The sequence below is a fragment of the Musca autumnalis genome, unplaced genomic scaffold, assembly GCF_047663935.1.
Source record: "Musca autumnalis isolate F117 unplaced genomic scaffold, ASM4766393v1 scaffold_2, whole genome shotgun sequence".
In the NCBI taxonomy this organism is placed as follows: domain Eukaryota; kingdom Metazoa; phylum Arthropoda; class Insecta; order Diptera; family Muscidae; genus Musca; species Musca autumnalis.
In genome coordinates this window covers 30985257-31002220 of record NW_027411755.1, presented here as the reverse complement: position 1 = coordinate 31002220, position 16964 = coordinate 30985257, and the positions used below count along the sequence as shown (strand labels likewise).

Sequence of the window (16964 nt, the reverse complement as noted above, 5' to 3'; positions counted from 1 at the left end):
CCTTTCTATCATAAAGGGTCTATAGAAGCACCCTTTCTATCATAAAGGGTCTATAGAAGCACCCTTTCTATCATAAAGGGTCTATAGAAGCACCCTTTCTATCATAAAGGGTCTGTAGAAGCACCATTTCTATCATAAAGGGTCTATAGAAGCACCCTTTCTTTCAGAAAGGTTCTATGGGAGCACCCTTTCTTTCAGAAAGGTTCTATGGGAGCACCCTTTTTTTCAGAAAGGTTCTATGGAAGCACCCATTCTTTCCGAAAGGTTCTATGGAAGCACCCTTTCTTTCAGAAAGGTTCTATGGAAGCACCCTTTCTTTCAGAAAGGTTCTATGGAAGCACGCTTTCTTTCAGAAAGGTTCTATGGAAGCACCCTTTCTTTCAGAATGGGTCTATAGAAGCACCCTTTCTATCATAAAGGGTCTATAGAATCTCCCTTTTTATCATAAAGGGTCTATAGAAGCACCCTTTCTATCATAAAGGGTCTATAGAAGCACCCTTTCTATCATAAAGGGTCTATAGAAGCACCCTTTCTATCATAAAGGGTCTATAGAAGCACCCTTTCTATCATAAAGGGTCTATAGAAGCACCATTTCTATCATAAAGGGTCTATAGAAGCACCCTTTTTTTCAGAAAGGTTCTATGGGAGCACCCTTTCTTTCAGAAAGGTTCTATGGGAGCACCCTTTCTTTCAGAAAGGTTCTATGGGAGCACCCTTTCTTTCAGAAAGGTTCTATGGAAGCACCCATTCTTTCAGAAAGGTTCTATGGAAGCACCCTTTCTTTCAGAATGGGTCTATAGAAGCACCCTTTCTATCATAAAGGGTCTATAGAAGCTTCCTTTTTATCATAAAGGGTCTATAGAAGCACCCTTTCTATCATAAAGGGTCTATAGAAGCTCCCTTTCTATCATAAAGGGTCTATAGAAGCACCCTTTCTATCATAAAGGGTCTATAGAAGCTCCCTTTCTATCAAAAGGGTCTATAGAAACACCCTTTCTATCATAAAGGGTCTATAGAAGCACCCTTTCTATCATAAAGGGTCTATAGAAGCACCATTTCTTCCAGAAAAGCCCTATAGAAGCACATTTTCTTTTAGAAAGGTTCTATAGAAGCCCGCTTTCATTCGGAAAGGTTCTACAGAATCCCGCTTTCTGTCAGAAATGTTCTATAGAAGCACCATTTCTTTCAGAATAACCACTTATAAAGTTCTTACAAGTCATACTTTTTGATTACAACAATTATTTTAAATACTATATTTTTGTTAAGAATAACTTATCTTTTCTAGAACAATATACAAACAAAGAACATAGTTCCAAGGGAACAACATTTATCTTAAAACCAAACAAATCACAGATTTTGATCGTCACAACATACAAATAATCTCCACTTCTCTTTCTCTCCCTTTCTGGTCTAAATATTGTTAGCTTGGGGCATAAAACCAATGAAAGTGTTGTGCATTTTATAGGTTATCATTTTAAAGGGACCAATAATGGATATCGCTAAAATAACAAAGGTGACAAACTTAAAGAGACGTTTGTGGGTAAAGTTGCGACTAAAGAATCCCGTATCATAGCCAAATATTTGAGCCAACATCCCGGTTACAAAAGTTAAAAGGCCCAATGATGTGTGCAGCAGTTTCATGGTCATGCGGGTAGAGGGTAATATTAGGGTACAGAAACCAGCAACGAAGTTGATGAAACAAAATATGCAGGCGGCCAAACCTGGAAGAAGAGAAAAAAATAAAATTAATTTTCATTCATTACAAAAGTAACGGTAACACCCACTTACCAAATTTTGCATGCCGCGATTTAAAATGTGTCTCTTTACCCCAATATTTTTGCAGTGTGCCAATGATACCCAAAAATCCACCCATAAATTGCAATAGAGCATGCAATAAAGTCTTGCTCTCAGCCGAATAGTCATCGAATAGAATATTTGCACGATAACGAACCATAACACCCTCGGCCATTAACAAGACGAACTGGAAGAGAAGAGACGCAATTGAAAGTTGTAAGATTTAAGTTCAAAATTATGCTTGTATATTTTTCCAACCACTTACCCCAATTGTGCAAAGATGAGCATGCAGGGCGGTCTTTTGAAACTCCAATAGCCAACATTTATAGACCATGTATCCGGTCAGGGTGACAATTAAAATATGATTGAATAAATTCATGACCACAGCCAATAGAGTGGGAACACTCTGATTGGGTAACGGGGTAATGGGTCCATTAGCATCATTGGTAATATTGAATTGGCATTCCATGTGGGCTTGTGGTACTAAACCATTCCAATTAAAAACTGAAATGAAAAATGAAAGAATTTTTTAAGATCAATTTTTTTCAAGGCTATTTGAGCAATAAATGGAGATTTTTCAAAACTAAACCTGAACACTTGCGAGTTTTTAAAAGATGTTTATGGGGAAACTATAGATTTTTTAGTCGAACCAATAAGGCCACAAAATGTGAATTTTTGTAAAGATTCTTAGGTAGACCCACTAAGGCCACAAAACGTGGATTTTTTTAAAGATTTTTAAGTCGAACCACAAAGCCCACATGACGAGTATTTTTAATGATTTTTAGGCCGAACTACTAAGGCCACAAGACGTGGATTTTTTAAAGACTTTTAGGTACACCCACTAAGGCCACAAAACAAGGATTTTTTACAGATTTTTAGGTCGAACCACTAAGGTCACAAAACGTGGATTTTTTAAAGATTTTTAGGTCCAACCACTAAGGCCACAAAACAAGGATTTTTTTAAAGATTTTTAGGTCGAACCACTAAGGCCACAAAACGTGGATTTTTTAAAGATTTTTAGGTAGACCCACTAAGGCCACAAAACGTGGATTTTTTTTTAAAGATTTTTAGGTCCAACCACTAAGGCCACAAAACGTGGATTTTTTAAAGATTTATAGCTAGGCCCACTAAGGCCACAAAACGTGGATTTTTTAAAGATTTTTAGGTCGAACCACTAAGGCCACAAAACGTGGATTTTTTAAAGATTTTTAGGTCCAACCACTAAGGCCACAAAATGTGGATTTTTAAAGATTTTTAGGTCGAACCACTAAGGCCACAAAACGAGGATTTTTAAAAGATTTTTAGGTCCAACCACTAAGGCCACAAAACGAGGATTTTTAAAAGATTTTTAGGTCCAACCACTAAGGCCACAAAACGTGGATTTTTTTTAAAGATTTTTAGGTCGAACCACTAAGGCCACAAAACGTTGATTTTTTAAAGATTTTTAGGTCCAACCACTAAGGCCACAAAACGTGGATTTTTTTAAAGATTTTTACGTCCAACCACTAAGGCCACAAAACGTGGATTTTTTAAAGATTTTTAGGTCCAACCACTAAGGCCACAAAACGTGGATTTTTTAGAGATTTTTAGGTCCAACCACTAAGGCCACAAAACGTGGATTTTTTAAAGATTTTTAGGTCCAACCACTAAGGCCACAAAACGTGGATTTTTTTTTAAGATTTTTAGGTCCAACCGCTAAGGCCACAAAACGTGGATTTTTTAAAGATTTTTAGGTGGAACCACTAACTAGGCGTTTACACACAGACAGTATTGGCAAGACAATAGCAAAGTTACAAACCATTTTCACCTATACATTCATATTTTTCTCTATACCTATTAAAAATTTATAAATGTATTTGTGAAAAAGGTTTGTATTTTTGCTATTGTCTTGCCAATACTGTCATTTGTAAACGCAGGGTAAGGCCACAAAACGAGGATTTTTTAAAGATTTTTACGTCCAACCAATAAGGCCACAAAACGTGGATTTTTTAAAAATTTTTAGGTCGAAACACTAAGGCCACAAAACGTGGATTTTTTAAAGATTTTTAAGTCGAACCACTAAGGCCACAAAACGTGGATTTTTTAAAGATTTTTGGGTCGAACCACTAAGGCCACAAAACGTGGATTTTTTAAAGATTTTTATGTCCAACCACTAAGGACACAAAACGTGGATTTTTTAAAGATTTTTAGGTCGAACCACTAAGGCCACAAAACGTGGATTTTTTAAAGATTTTTAGGTCCAACCACTAAGGACACAAAACGTGGATTTTTTAAAGATTTTTAGGTCGAACCACTAAGGCCACAAAACGTAGATTTTTTAAAGATTTTTAGGTCCAACCACTAAGGCCACAAAACGTGGATTTTTTAAAGATTTTTAGGTCCAACCACTAAGGCCACAAAACGTGGATTTTTTAAAGATTTTTAGGTCGAACCACTAAGGCCACAAAACGTGGATTTTTTAAAGATTTTTAGGTCCAACCACTAAGGCCACAAAACGTGGATTTTTTAAAGATTTTTAGGTCCAACCACTAAGGACACAAAACGTGGATTTTTTAAAGATTTTTAGGTCGAACCACTAAGGCCAACTTTCACCATGGGAACTACCCATACTATGTGGCTTACTCTGTTGTTGAAACATGAACGCGTTTTTTTTTGTTTTGCTAAGAAAAATTCACGAATTTCAACATACCTTCATTATTACACGACATTTTGTTGTTGTTATTGCTTTCAATTAAAATAATTAACAAAAATTGTTTTGTGAACGAATGTTTTATAAACTAATATTTAAATTATCTTGTTGTTGTTAGTTTTTATCACAGTTTATGTTTTTTGTTGATTAACTTTGAGTCACGTTAAACATCAATGCGAGCCACCAAACGAACCTCTCGCGTCTGCTACCGTTTTGCGAATGTGACGTTTACTTGTTGGGGCATTTAGAATAAACCCCCAAAAGCAGAATAGCGCGAACCATGTCGGTCTTTAAGTCAATTCCTTTCAAATCTTGTTGTAACAAAAAAGAAAAGAAAAACACAAAAACACGAAACAACTATAGAAATGACAATGAAATAACAAGAAGTGGATCGGACCAAATGCAGGCACCAAGGCACCAGTTTTTAGTTAACCTTAACAACTCCAAACGAAGAGGAATCAACTAAAAGCTTTGTTCTGTAGCTTTTTTTAAGAAAATAACAGGGATGGAAAAATGAAAATTTCAAAAAGTACTAAGATGGTACTTTTTTCAATGAAAAGGTACTTTTTATTATTTTTAAGGAAAAAAAAATAAAAAAATTTTATTCAGTAAAAAAGAACAACTAAGGCTTAAATCTATGAAATCAGAAGAATGTTCCAAAATGGTATATTTTTGTATACCATACTGGAGGGTATAATTAACTTTGTCATTCTGTTTGTAACACATCGAAATATTCGTGGGAGACCCTATAAAGTATATAACCAGGTCCGTCCGTCTTTTGAATTCTATATACAGCTCTCAATATTTAATATGGAGCTTTTTTATTTGGTACAGAAGCTTTAATTTCTCCTAGGAAGTTTGGTATTGCAAATGGGCTCTATCGGTTCACGTTTTGATATAGCTCCCATACAACGGTACCTCCCGATTTTCGGTATTTCGAAGGTTTGAGCCACATTATCATACCAAATTTGTTGAAATTTAGTATTTTGTCTTGGGGCCACAAAACTCTCCCCCAGAAATTTGTCAGTGCGGGTAAACGTTCTGATATCGCTCTAATAGAACGGTATTTTAAAAGATTTAGCCTCAGTATCCCATCGAAATTACTGAAATTAGATACTTTGTTTTCGTTTTAAATAGCCTGGAGCTGGCAAACTATCGATAGTCAGACTGTCGTTTTGATCGCTGTCGTAAACCCTTATTTATATTGAACTCTGAACAAATGATTTTCTTTTTAAATAATTCGTGACAGATAGTCCAAAAAATGTTTTGGTGGCCAATGTAAACTTTGTTTTTCGTCAGTAATCAAAACGATAGTTAGACTGTCGATAGTTTTCCAGCACTAATATGTATAGCCCCCATAAAAGAGGTATTGCAGATTCTCATATTGGAATGTACTTCGATACCGCTCGATGTGAATCTTTTAAATGATTAGTCTACCGTAGTGACTGTAACTTAATATTACGGATTCTCAAAGGGTGGAAGAGCTCCACGAAGAAAATGATCAGCATAGGTTTATAAAATTTCTAGAAATTTTAATTTTTAATTTTTGCATTTTTAGTTCCGAATACAATTTTTCTAGACTAGAGTATGGAAATGGTACTGCATTGGCCGCGGGGGTACTCCGGTACTTTTTATAGTGAAATGGTACTGAAAAAAGTACTATTGTACTGAATTTTCCATCCCTGGAAAATAATATTATTTTGGTGCTTGTTATTTGTGACGTCACAAGTGTCAATGTTTGTTTGACGGTGGTAAGTAAATCCCCATAAAAGAGAAGATGAAAAACTACAAAATCATTGTTGTCATAATAACATTATTGAGTCATGATCATTCAGGTCTTGGGGGGGGATTTTTGCAAATTAAAATGAATATGAATGTCAATTAAAAAGAGAGACCAAGAGATGCAACGAGATTGTGTGAAGTTATGAAGTACAGTGTGATACAATTATATGCAACTTCCATGCAATAGGAAAGGAGGCTGTATTCCCACCTACTACAGGAGAAATGAATATCAAACAATTCGGAAAATTGATTGTAAGATGGAAAAACTTGCACCCCTTTTCAACTTGAGTGGTATAGCTACCTCCAATATTGTTTTGAAAATATCAACATTTCCTACAAATATTACATAAATTGAACACATACTGCTGTGTGTTTGTTTTACGAAATAAAATCAGATAAGATGTGATAAGCTGGCACGTGAGACTACAAGTTTCTATTATTACAACAACACTCAACAAAATATATTCCGGAGAAATTCGTTTATCTGAGATGTTTACAACAACTGTCTTGGAATTTTGAATGTATAGTCGTCATTACAGTGTGTAACAAAAGTTCATATACTCTCGAATATAATTAAAAAATAAGATAGTTTTAAAAAATTCACGTTTTGTGGCCTTAGTGGGTGTATCTAAAAAACTTAAAAAATCTACGTTTTGAGGCCTTAGTGAGTGTTACTAAAAATTTTGGCTTTAATATCCTTTAAAGGCACCTAAGTTAGGAAGACCGGCTTTCCATAACAGATAGCCCTTTCTATTCGGATTCCAATAATATATAATTTTTGTCCCGTAAATGTATACATCCCGAGATATAGGCCTCGGCAGTTCAAGAAAATCCCTAAGTTGGACTTAATTTTTAATTTTTACAGATAAGTCTTGTCCCCCTAAGCGCACCAGTATACAACATGAATAGGATATGTTCATACTTCCCGAGATATAAGCATCTAAATGTCAGATATTTCTTTGGCCTACTTCTCGGGAAGTCTGGATTTTCCCCATACATACAGAACACTGTTGAGTTCTGGGGGACAAGATTCGATTCGACTTTAGTAAATAGGGTAAGTGCACCAATAGTCGGCACTTTAAGAGTTTGCCTAACTTCAATCCTTCGCCATTCCGACACAATTTGGCCAATTGCAATGAAATAAAGCTTATTTGCTTCGAAATTTAGTTTACTTTCCGATGACATAAAGAAATTTTGAATTATTTCTTTTAAAACTTGTGAAATTTGCGAATTTATTAGAATAGTGCTTTTTTGCTAGTAGTCGGCACCATTTTCCAATAGTCGGCATCACATGTTCCAATAGTCGGCACCTTGCATTTTTGTATATAAATGTTCTTTTTTATTATTTTAAATAACAAAAAGCATACTTTTACACAAATAACACATATTTCAACCGATATTGCCTTTAAAAGATAAATAAAATAAAGATTTTGTTAACATTTGGAATTCATTTAAAATTGTTAGTTTTATATTTGTTTTTAACATAAACGAAATTACTTGAAAGGTCAGTAGTATCTACAGTATTAGTTCATATTTCAAATAATTTTACATCATAAAAGTAAAACAATTGTAAATATATTGCTTAAATAAATTATTTGGTGCTATAGTCGGCAACTATTACCCAATTGCCGGCATGACACAAATGTACGCACTTCAAACCATGCCTAAATCACTAAAAAATCATTATTTTAATCAAACTATTTTTATTAATTAGACTTTAAAGTACTTATTTAACATTTTTGTACAATTTTGAGCTAAAAATAACGGACAAATCGGGTGTTTTTCACCCCATGCCGACTTCTGGCAAACTTTACATTTTGTTGTCCCTAAAGTCGGCATCGCCAAAAAGGCCAGAATTAAAATAATTTTTTAATAATTTATTTTTCTAAAGTGTTCTTTTGACTATTCTTTACGAAAACAACAACAATCTTGTAAAAGTTTTTTAAATTTTAATATAATTACAGACATTATTATGTTGACCTATCCACTAATTTTTTCTTAAGAGACATGCATTTTCGGTTGTGGTGAAAAACGCTCACTAACAAAAAGCTAAATTTCGATATAATAAATGGTCTTAGCTCAATGAAATTTTACACATAGTTAGCTGAGAGTATTGTTAAAGCCTTTTTGATATTATTTTCATATTTTGTTACAGAAATTTTGAGTTATTTAAACTCAAATACGAAAGATGCCGACTACTGGTACATGCCGGAGATAGGAGCACTTACCCTATGTCTAAATTATGTCCAAGTTAGGGTTTTATCCGAACTTTCGAGACTTTTATCTCGGAGAGTATACATTACCGGGATAAAAGTTATATACCATTGGAATCAGGACCGAAAGGACTACCTGTGGTGAAAAAGCCTTCAGGTGCCGCTAACGGAAATTCGTTCCAAAATCTTTAAAAAATCCACGGTTTGTGGCCTTAGTGGATCCAGCTAAAAATCTTTATAAAATAAACCTAAAATTAAAAAAAAAATCAAGTTTTGTGGCTTTTGTGGGTCTATCTAAAAATCTTTAAAACAAGTAAAAAAAGTGTCAGTCAGCTTTGTCGACAGAGGTATACCCAGCCAATGTGAATTGAAACTTTCATCTACGGACAGATAGAATGTATTTAGCGTCTCTTCAGAATTTTGTGACCCTTTTTCAACATTTGACTTGCCGACAAAAATTTGGATTAGGAATTAACACAAATGTTTAACGTTTGTGGGGGAGGTACCACCCTTAGGGAGGACCGATATGGGCCATTTTAGAAGTTAAACTAAATTTTGACAAAATTTTAGGCGATCCAAAGATTGGACCATCCTAACATTTTAGTGACATTTTTTAAATAGTGTGGAGAAAGAAGTACCGGAAGTTGGGGACCGATATTGCCCCATGATACTAAGTTTGGATAAAATATGACGAAGACCAAATGTTGCACCAAATCGGTAGAACAGTTCGAGAGCCACATATGGTGACATAGGGCTTTTTACACCTTTCGGGAAGTTTTCCCAAGAAATATGGACCTGCCCCTGAAAAAACTTTTACCGTCGCAATGCAAATAGCTTCAACAAAAATCAAAGTGATTCGAGTGCAGGTCTTAAAGTGAACTTATCCGAAATTTTGTGTGGGAGGTACCCTAAGGTGTGGGCAAATATAGTCCATATTCGAACCTGATCTATATCTGGTAGATATATTAGGATGTGCAGAGTATGGATTACATCAGTCACTCCCTTCAAGACTTATCGTGCGCATATTTTTTCCGAAGATTTTTGAATTTTTGTGAGGGAGGTACCTGAAGGAGTGGACCGACATGGTTTATCTTCGAACTTAAAATATGTTAGGACAAAATATTAAGAAGGACAAATTTTGGACCGAATTGACCGTTCGAGATTTATCTTGCGCTCCAACCACTACATTCGGTGTCACCGGTCTCAGAAAGTATGGACTTGCCCCTTATGAAACTTGTACCGTCGTATGGGGGACAGCGAATACAATTTATTACAACAAAAACCAAAGCGATTCGAGAGCAGGTCCTAAACCGAACATTTCCGAAATTTTGTGTGGGAGGTACCCGATGGAGTGGACCGATTGAGTCCATATTTAAACTTCATATAAGTCTGGTAAAACTTTTACGATGTACAAAGTGTGGGCCAAATCGGTTACTCTCTTCAAGAGTTATAGTGCGTACAAATTTTCCGAACATTTTCGAACTTTTGTGGGGGAGGTAACGGAAGGAGTGGACCGATATAACCCATCTTCAAACTTAAACTAAGTTTGGACAAAATATTACGAAAGCCAAATTTTGGACCAAATCGGTTGCTCCGTTCGAGAGTTATCGTGCGCACCAGCCAGCCAGATAGACGGTCGGACATGGCTAAATCAACTTCAAATTGTCTGAAACACATTTCGTCCAAACATACTTGGGGTCTAAAACCATTATTTCGATGAGGCACATTTTGCCGGTATGAAAGTGTATATACCCTCGTTAGCATAAATGCTGAGGGTATAAAAATTACGATTAAAAATCCACGTTTTGTGGCCTTAGTGGTTCGACCTAAAATTTTTAAAAAGTCCACGTTTTGTGGCTTTATTGGTTCGACCCAAAAATCTTTAAAAAATCCACTTTTGTGGCCTTAGTGGTTCGTCCTAAGAATCTTTAAAAAATCCACGGTTTGTGGCCTTAGTGGATCCAGCGAAAAATCTTTAAAAATCCACGTTTTGTGGCCTTAGTGTTTCGACCTAAAAATCTTAAAAAAATCCACGTTTTGTGGCCTTAGTGTTTCGACCTAAAAATCTTTAAAAAATCCACGTTTTGTGGCCTTGGTGGTTCGACCTAAAAGTCTTTAAAAAATCCACGTTTTGTGGTCTTAGTGGTTCGACCTAAAAAATCTTTAAAAAATCCACGTTTTGTGGCCTTAGTAGTTCGACCTAAAAATCTTTAAAAAATCCACGTTTTGTGGCCTTAGCGGTTCGACCTAAAAATCTTAAAAAAATCCACGTTTTGCGGCCTTCGTGGTTGGACATAAAAATCTTTAAAAAATCCACGTTTTGTGGCCTTAGTGTTTCGACCTAAAAATCTTTAAAAAATCCATGCTTTGTGGCCTTAGTGGTTCGACCTAAAAATCTTTAAAAAATCCACGTTTTGTGGCCTTAGTGGTTCGTCCTAAAAATCTTTAAAAAATCCACGTTTTGTGGCCTTAGTGGTTCGACCTAAAAATCTTTAAAAAATCCACGTTTTGTGGCCTTAGTGGTTCGTCCTAAAAATCTTTAAAAAATTCAAGTTTATAGACAGCTATATAGATGCTTAAAAAAAACTTTAAAAAATCCACGTTTTGTGGCCTTAGTGGTTCGACCTAAAAATCTTTAAAAAATCCACGTTTTGTGGCCTTAGTGGTTCGACCTAAAAATCTTTAAAAAATCCACGTTTTGTGGCCTTAGTGGTTCGACCTAAAAATCTTTAAAAAATCCACGTTTTGTGGCCTTAGTGGTTCGACCTAAAAATCTTTAAAAAATCCACGTTTTGTGGCCTTAGTGGTTCGACCTAAAAATCTTTAAAAAATCCACGTTTTGTGGCCTTAGTGGTTCGTCCTAAAAATCTTTAAAAAATCCACGTTTTGTGGCCTTAGTGGTTCGAGCTAAAAATCTTTAAAAAATCCACGTTTTGTGGCCTTAGTGGTTCGACCTAAAAATCTTTAAAAAATCCACGTTTTGTGGCCTTAGTGGTTCGAGCTAAAAATCTTTAAAAAATCCACGTTTTGTGGCCTTAGTGGTTCGACCTAAAAATCTTTAAAAAATCCACGTTTTGTGGCCTTAGTGGTTCGACCTAAAAATCTTTAAAAAATCCACGTTTTGTGGCCTTAGTGGTTCGACCTAAAAATCTTTAAAAAATCCACGTTTTGTGGCCTTAGTGGTTCGTCCTAAAAATCTTTAAAAAATTCAAGTTTATAGACAGCTATATAGATGCTTAAAAAAAACTTTAAAAAATCCACGTTTTGTGGCCTTAGTGGTTCGACCTAAAAATCTTTAAAAAATCCACGTTTTGTGGCCTTAGTGGTTCGACCTAAAAATCTTTAAAAAATCCACGTTTTGTGGCCTTAGTGGTTCGACCTAAAAATCTTTAAAAAATCCACGTTTTGTGGCCTTAGTGGTTCGACCTAAAAATCTTTAAAAAATCCACGTTTTGTGGCCTTAGTGGTTCGACCTAAAAATCTTTAAAAAATCCACGTTTTGTGGCCTTAGTGGTTCGTCCTAAAAATCTTTAAAAAATCCACGTTTTGTGGCCTTAGTGGTTCGAGCTAAAAATCTTTAAAAAATCCACGTTTTGTGGCCTTAGTGGTTCGACCTAAAAATCTTTAAAAAATCCACGTTTTGTGGCCTTAGTGGTTCGAGCTAAAAATCTTTAAAAAATCCACGTTTTGTGGCCTTAGTGGTTCGACCTAAAAATCTTTAAAAAATCCACGTTTTGTGGCCTTAGTGGTTCGACCTAAAAATCTTTAAAAAATCCACGTTTTGTGGCCTTAGTGGTTCGACCTAAAAATCTTTAAAAAATCCACGTTTTGTGGCCTTAGTGGTTCGACCTAAAAATCTTTAAAAAATCCACGTTTTGTGGCCTTAGTGGTTCGACCTAAAAATCTTTAAAAAATCCACGTTTTGTGGCCTTAGTGGTTCGACCTAAAAATCTTTAAAAAATCCACGTTTTGTGGCCTTAGTGGTTCGACCTAAAAATCTTTAAAAAATCCACGTTTTGTGGCCTTAGTGGTTGGACCTAAAAATCTTTAAAAAATCCACGTTTTGTGGCCTTAGTGGTTGGACCTAAAAATCTTTAAAAAATCCACGTTTTGTGGCCTTAGTGGTTCGACCTAAAAATCTTTAAAAAATCCACGTTTTGTGGCCTTAGTGGTTCGACCTAAAAATCTTTAAAAAATCCACGTTTTGTGGCCTTAGTGGTTGGACCTAAAAATCTTTAAAAAATCCACGTTTTGTGGCCTTAGTGATTTGAGCTAAAAATCTTTAAAAAATCCACGTTGTTTGGCCTTAGTGGTTCGACCTAAAAATCTTTAAAAAATCCACGTTTTGTGGCCTTAGTGGTTCGACCTAAAAATCTTTAAAAAATCCACGTTTTGTGGCCTTAGCGGTTCGACCTAAAAATCTTAAAAAAATCCACGTTTTGCGGCCTTCGTGGTTGGACATAAAAATCTTTAAAAAATCCACGTTTTGTGGCCTTAGTGTTTCGACCTAAAAATCTTTAAAAAATCCATGCTTTGTGGCCTTAGTGGTTCGACCTAAAAATCTTTAAAAAATCCACGTTTTGTGGCCTTAGTGGTTCGTCCTAAAAATCTTTAAAAAATCCACGTTTTGTGGCCTTAGTGGTTCGACCTAAAAATCTTTAAAAAATCCACGTTTTGTGGCCTTAGTGGTTCGACCTAAAAATCTTTAAAAAATCCACGTTTTGTGGCCTTAGTAGTTCGACCTAAAAATCTTTAAAAAATCCACGTTTTGTGGCCTTAGCGGTTCGACCTAAAAATCTTAAAAAAATCCACGTTTTGCGGCCTTCGTGGTTGGACATAAAAATCTTTAAAAAATCCACGTTTTGTGGCCTTAGTGTTTCGACCTAAAAATCTTTAAAAAATCCATGCTTTGTGGCCTTAGTGGTTCGACCTAAAAATCTTTAAAAAATCCACGTTTTGTGGCCTTAGTGGTTCGTCCTAAAAATCTTTAAAAAATCCACGTTTTGTGGCCTTAGTGGTTCGACCTAAAAATCTTTAAAAAATCCACGTTTTGTGGCCTTAGTGGTTCGTCCTAAAAATCTTTAAAAAATTCAAGTTTATAGACAGCTATATAGATGCTTAAAAAAAACTTTAAAAAATCCACGTTTTGTGGCCTTAGTGGTTCGACCTAAAAATCTTTAAAAAATCCACGTTTTGTGGCCTTAGTGGTTCGACCTAAAAATCTTTAAAAAATCCACGTTTTGTGGCCTTAGTGGTTCGACCTAAAAATCTTTAAAAAATCCACGTTTTGTGGCCTTAGTGGTTCGACCTAAAAATCTTTAAAAAATCCACGTTTTGTGGCCTTAGTGGTTCGACCTAAAAATCTTTAAAAAATCCACGTTTTGTGGCCTTAGTGGTTCGTCCTAACAATCTTTAAAAAATCCACGTTTTGTGGCCTTAGTGGTTCGAGCTAAAAATCTTTAAAAAATCCACGTTTTGTGGCCTTAGTGGTTCGACCTAAAAATCTTTAAAAAATCCACGTTTTGTGGCCTTAGTGGTTCGAGCTAAAAATCTTTAAAAAATCCACGTTTTGTGGCCTTAGTGGTTCGACCTAAAAATCTTTAAAAAATCCACGTTTTGTGGCCTTAGTGGTTCGACCTAAAAATCTTTAAAAAATCCACGTTTTGTGGCCTTAGTGGTTCGACCTAAAAATCTTTAAAAAATCCACGTTTTGTGGCCTTAGTGGTTCGTCCTAAAAATCTTTAAAAAATTCAAGTTTATAGACAGCTATATAGATGCTTAAAAAAAACTTTAAAAAATCCACGTTTTGTGGCCTTAGTGGTTCGACCTAAAAATCTTTAAAAAATCCACGTTTTGTGGCCTTAGTGGTTCGACCTAAAAATCTTTAAAAAATCCACGTTTTGTGGCCTTAGTGGTTCGACCTAAAAATCTTTAAAAAATCCACGTTTTGTGGCCTTAGTGGTTCGACCTAAAAATCTTTAAAAAATCCACGTTTTGTGGCCTTAGTGGTTCGACCTAAAAATCTTTAAAAAATCCACGTTTTGTGGCCTTAGTGGTTCGTCCTAAAAATCTTTAAAAAATCCACGTTTTGTGGCCTTAGTGGTTCGAGCTAAAAATCTTTAAAAAATCCACGTTTTGTGGCCTTAGTGGTTCGACCTAAAAATCTTTAAAAAATCCACGTTTTGTGGCCTTAGTGGTTCGAGCTAAAAATCTTTAAAAAATCCACGTTTTGTGGCCTTAGTGGTTCGACCTAAAAATCTTTAAAAAATCCACGTTTTGTGGCCTTAGTGGTTCGACCTAAAAATCTTTAAAAAATCCACGTTTTGTGGCCTTAGTGGTTCGACCTAAAAATCTTTAAAAAATCCACGTTTTGTGGCCTTAGTGGTTCGACCTAAAAATCTTTAAAAAATCCACGTTTTGTGGCCTTAGTGGTTCGACCTAAAAATCTTTAAAAAATCCACGTTTTGTGGCCTTAGTGGTTCGACCTAAAAATCTTTAAAAAATCCACGTTTTGTGGCCTTAGTGGTTCGACCTAAAAATCTTTAAAAAATCCACGTTTTGTGGCCTTAGTGGTTGGACCTAAAAATCTTTAAAAAATCCACGTTTTGTGGCCTTAGTGGTTGGACCTAAAAATCTTTAAAAAATCCACGTTTTGTGGCCTTAGTGGTTCGACCTAAAAATCTTTAAAAAATCCACGTTTTGTGGCCTTAGTGGTTCGACCTAAAAATCTTTAAAAAATCCACGTTTTGTGGCCTTAGTGGTTGGACCTAAAAATCTTTAAAAAATCCACGTTTTGTGGCCTTAGTGATTTGAGCTAAAAATCTTTAAAAAATCCACGTTGTTTGGCCTTAGTGGTTCGACCTAAAAATCTTTAAAAAATCCACGTTTTGTGGCCTTAGTGGTTCGACCTAAAAATCTTTAAAAAATCCACGTTTTGTGGCCTTAGCGGTTCGACCTAAAAATCTTAAAAAAATCCACGTTTTGCGGCCTTCGTGGTTGGACATAAAAATCTTTAAAAAATCCACGTTTTGTGGCCTTAGTGTTTCGACCTAAAAATCTTTAAAAAATCCATGCTTTGTGGCCTTAGTGGTTCGACCTAAAAATCTTTAAAAAATCCACGTTTTGTGGCCTTAGTGGTTCGTCCTAAAAATCTTTAAAAAATCCACGTTTTGTGGCCTTAGTGGTTCGACCTAAAAATCTTTAAAAAATCCACGTTTTGTGGCCTTAGTGGTTCGACCTAAAAATCTTTAAAAAATCCACGTTTTGTGGCCTTAGTAGTTCGACCTAAAAATCTTTAAAAAATCCACGTTTTGTGGCCTTAGCGGTTCGACCTAAAAATCTTAAAAAAATCCACGTTTTGCGGCCTTCGTGGTTGGACATAAAAATCTTTAAAAAATCCACGTTTTGTGGCCTTAGTGTTTCGACCTAAAAATCTTTAAAAAATCCATGCTTTGTGGCCTTAGTGGTTCGACCTAAAAATCTTTAAAAAATCCACGTTTTGTGGCCTTAGTGGTTCGTCCTAAAAATCTTTAAAAAATCCACGTTTTGTGGCCTTAGTGGTTCGACCTAAAAATCTTTAAAAAATCCACGTTTTGTGGCCTTAGTGGTTCGTCCTAAAAATCTTTAAAAAATTCAAGTTTATAGACAGCTATATAGATGCTTAAAAAAAACTTTAAAAAATCCACGTTTTGTGGCCTTAGTGGTTCGACCTAAAAATCTTTAAAAAATCCACGTTTTGTGGCCTTAGTGGTTCGACCTAAAAATCTTTAAAAAATCCACGTTTTGTGGCCTTAGTGGTTCGACCTAAAAATCTTTAAAAAATCCACGTTTTGTGGCCTTAGTGGTTCGACCTAAAAATCTTTAAAAAATCCACGTTTTGTGGCCTTAGTGGTTCGACCTAAAAATCTTTAAAAAATCCACGTTTTGTGGCCTTAGTGGTTCGTCCTAAAAATCTTTAAAAAATCCACGTTTTGTGGCCTTAGTGGTTCGAGCTAAAAATCTTTAAAAAATCCACGTTTTGTGGCCTTAGTGGTTCGACCTAAAAATCTTTAAAAAATCCACGTTTTGTGGCCTTAGTGGTTCGAGCTAAAAATCTTTAAAAAATCCACGTTTTGTGGCCTTAGTGGTTCGACCTAAAAATCTTTAAAAAATCCACGTTTTGTGGCCTTAGTGGTTCGACCTAAAAATCTTTAAAAAATCCACGTTTTGTGGCCTTAGTGGTTCGACCTAAAAATCTTTAAAAAATCCACGTTTTGTGGCCTTAGTGGTTCGTCCTAAAAATCTTTAAAAAATTCAAGTTTATAGACAGCTATATAGATGCTTAAAAAAAACTTTAAAAAATCCACGTTTTGTGGCCTTAGTGGTTCGACCTAAAAATCTTTAAAAAATCCACGTTTTGTGGCCTTAGTGGTTCGACCTAAAAATCTTTAAAAAATCCACGTTTTGTGGCCTTAGTGGTTCGACCTAAAAATCTTTAAAAAATCCAC

General features: G+C 35.3%; 2 protein-coding genes across 3 annotated transcripts in view; one reads left to right on the top strand and one right to left on the bottom strand.

Moving 5' to 3' along the window:
- Positions 1-1222: 1222 nt before the first annotated feature.
- Positions 1223-16964, bottom strand: part of LOC141393860 (uncharacterized) — a 37201-nt gene continuing 21459 nt past the window's right edge. Inside the window, exons 1-4 of one of the 2 annotated variants that reach the window (XM_073967446.1) lie at positions 4484-4946; positions 2060-2298; positions 1789-1981; positions 1223-1721 (exon numbers count right to left, since the gene is read on the bottom strand). In XM_073967446.1, the coding sequence (XP_073823547.1) occupies positions 1411-1721; positions 1789-1981; positions 2060-2298; positions 4484-4502 (762 nt within the window). In that variant the 5' untranslated portion in view covers positions 4503-4946 and the 3' untranslated portion in view covers positions 1223-1410. Of the gene's footprint in view, positions 1722-1788; positions 1982-2059; positions 2299-4483; positions 4947-16964 lie in introns of those variants that run through there. The other variant, XM_073967445.1, reaches the window with a different exon arrangement.
- LOC141393863 (uncharacterized) overlaps positions 6199-16964 on the top strand; it is a 47763-nt gene continuing 36997 nt past the window's right edge. The window contains exon 1 of the mRNA XM_073967448.1: positions 6199-6234. The gene's annotated coding sequence lies outside the window, so the exon portion shown is untranslated. The remainder of the gene's footprint in view (positions 6235-16964) is intronic.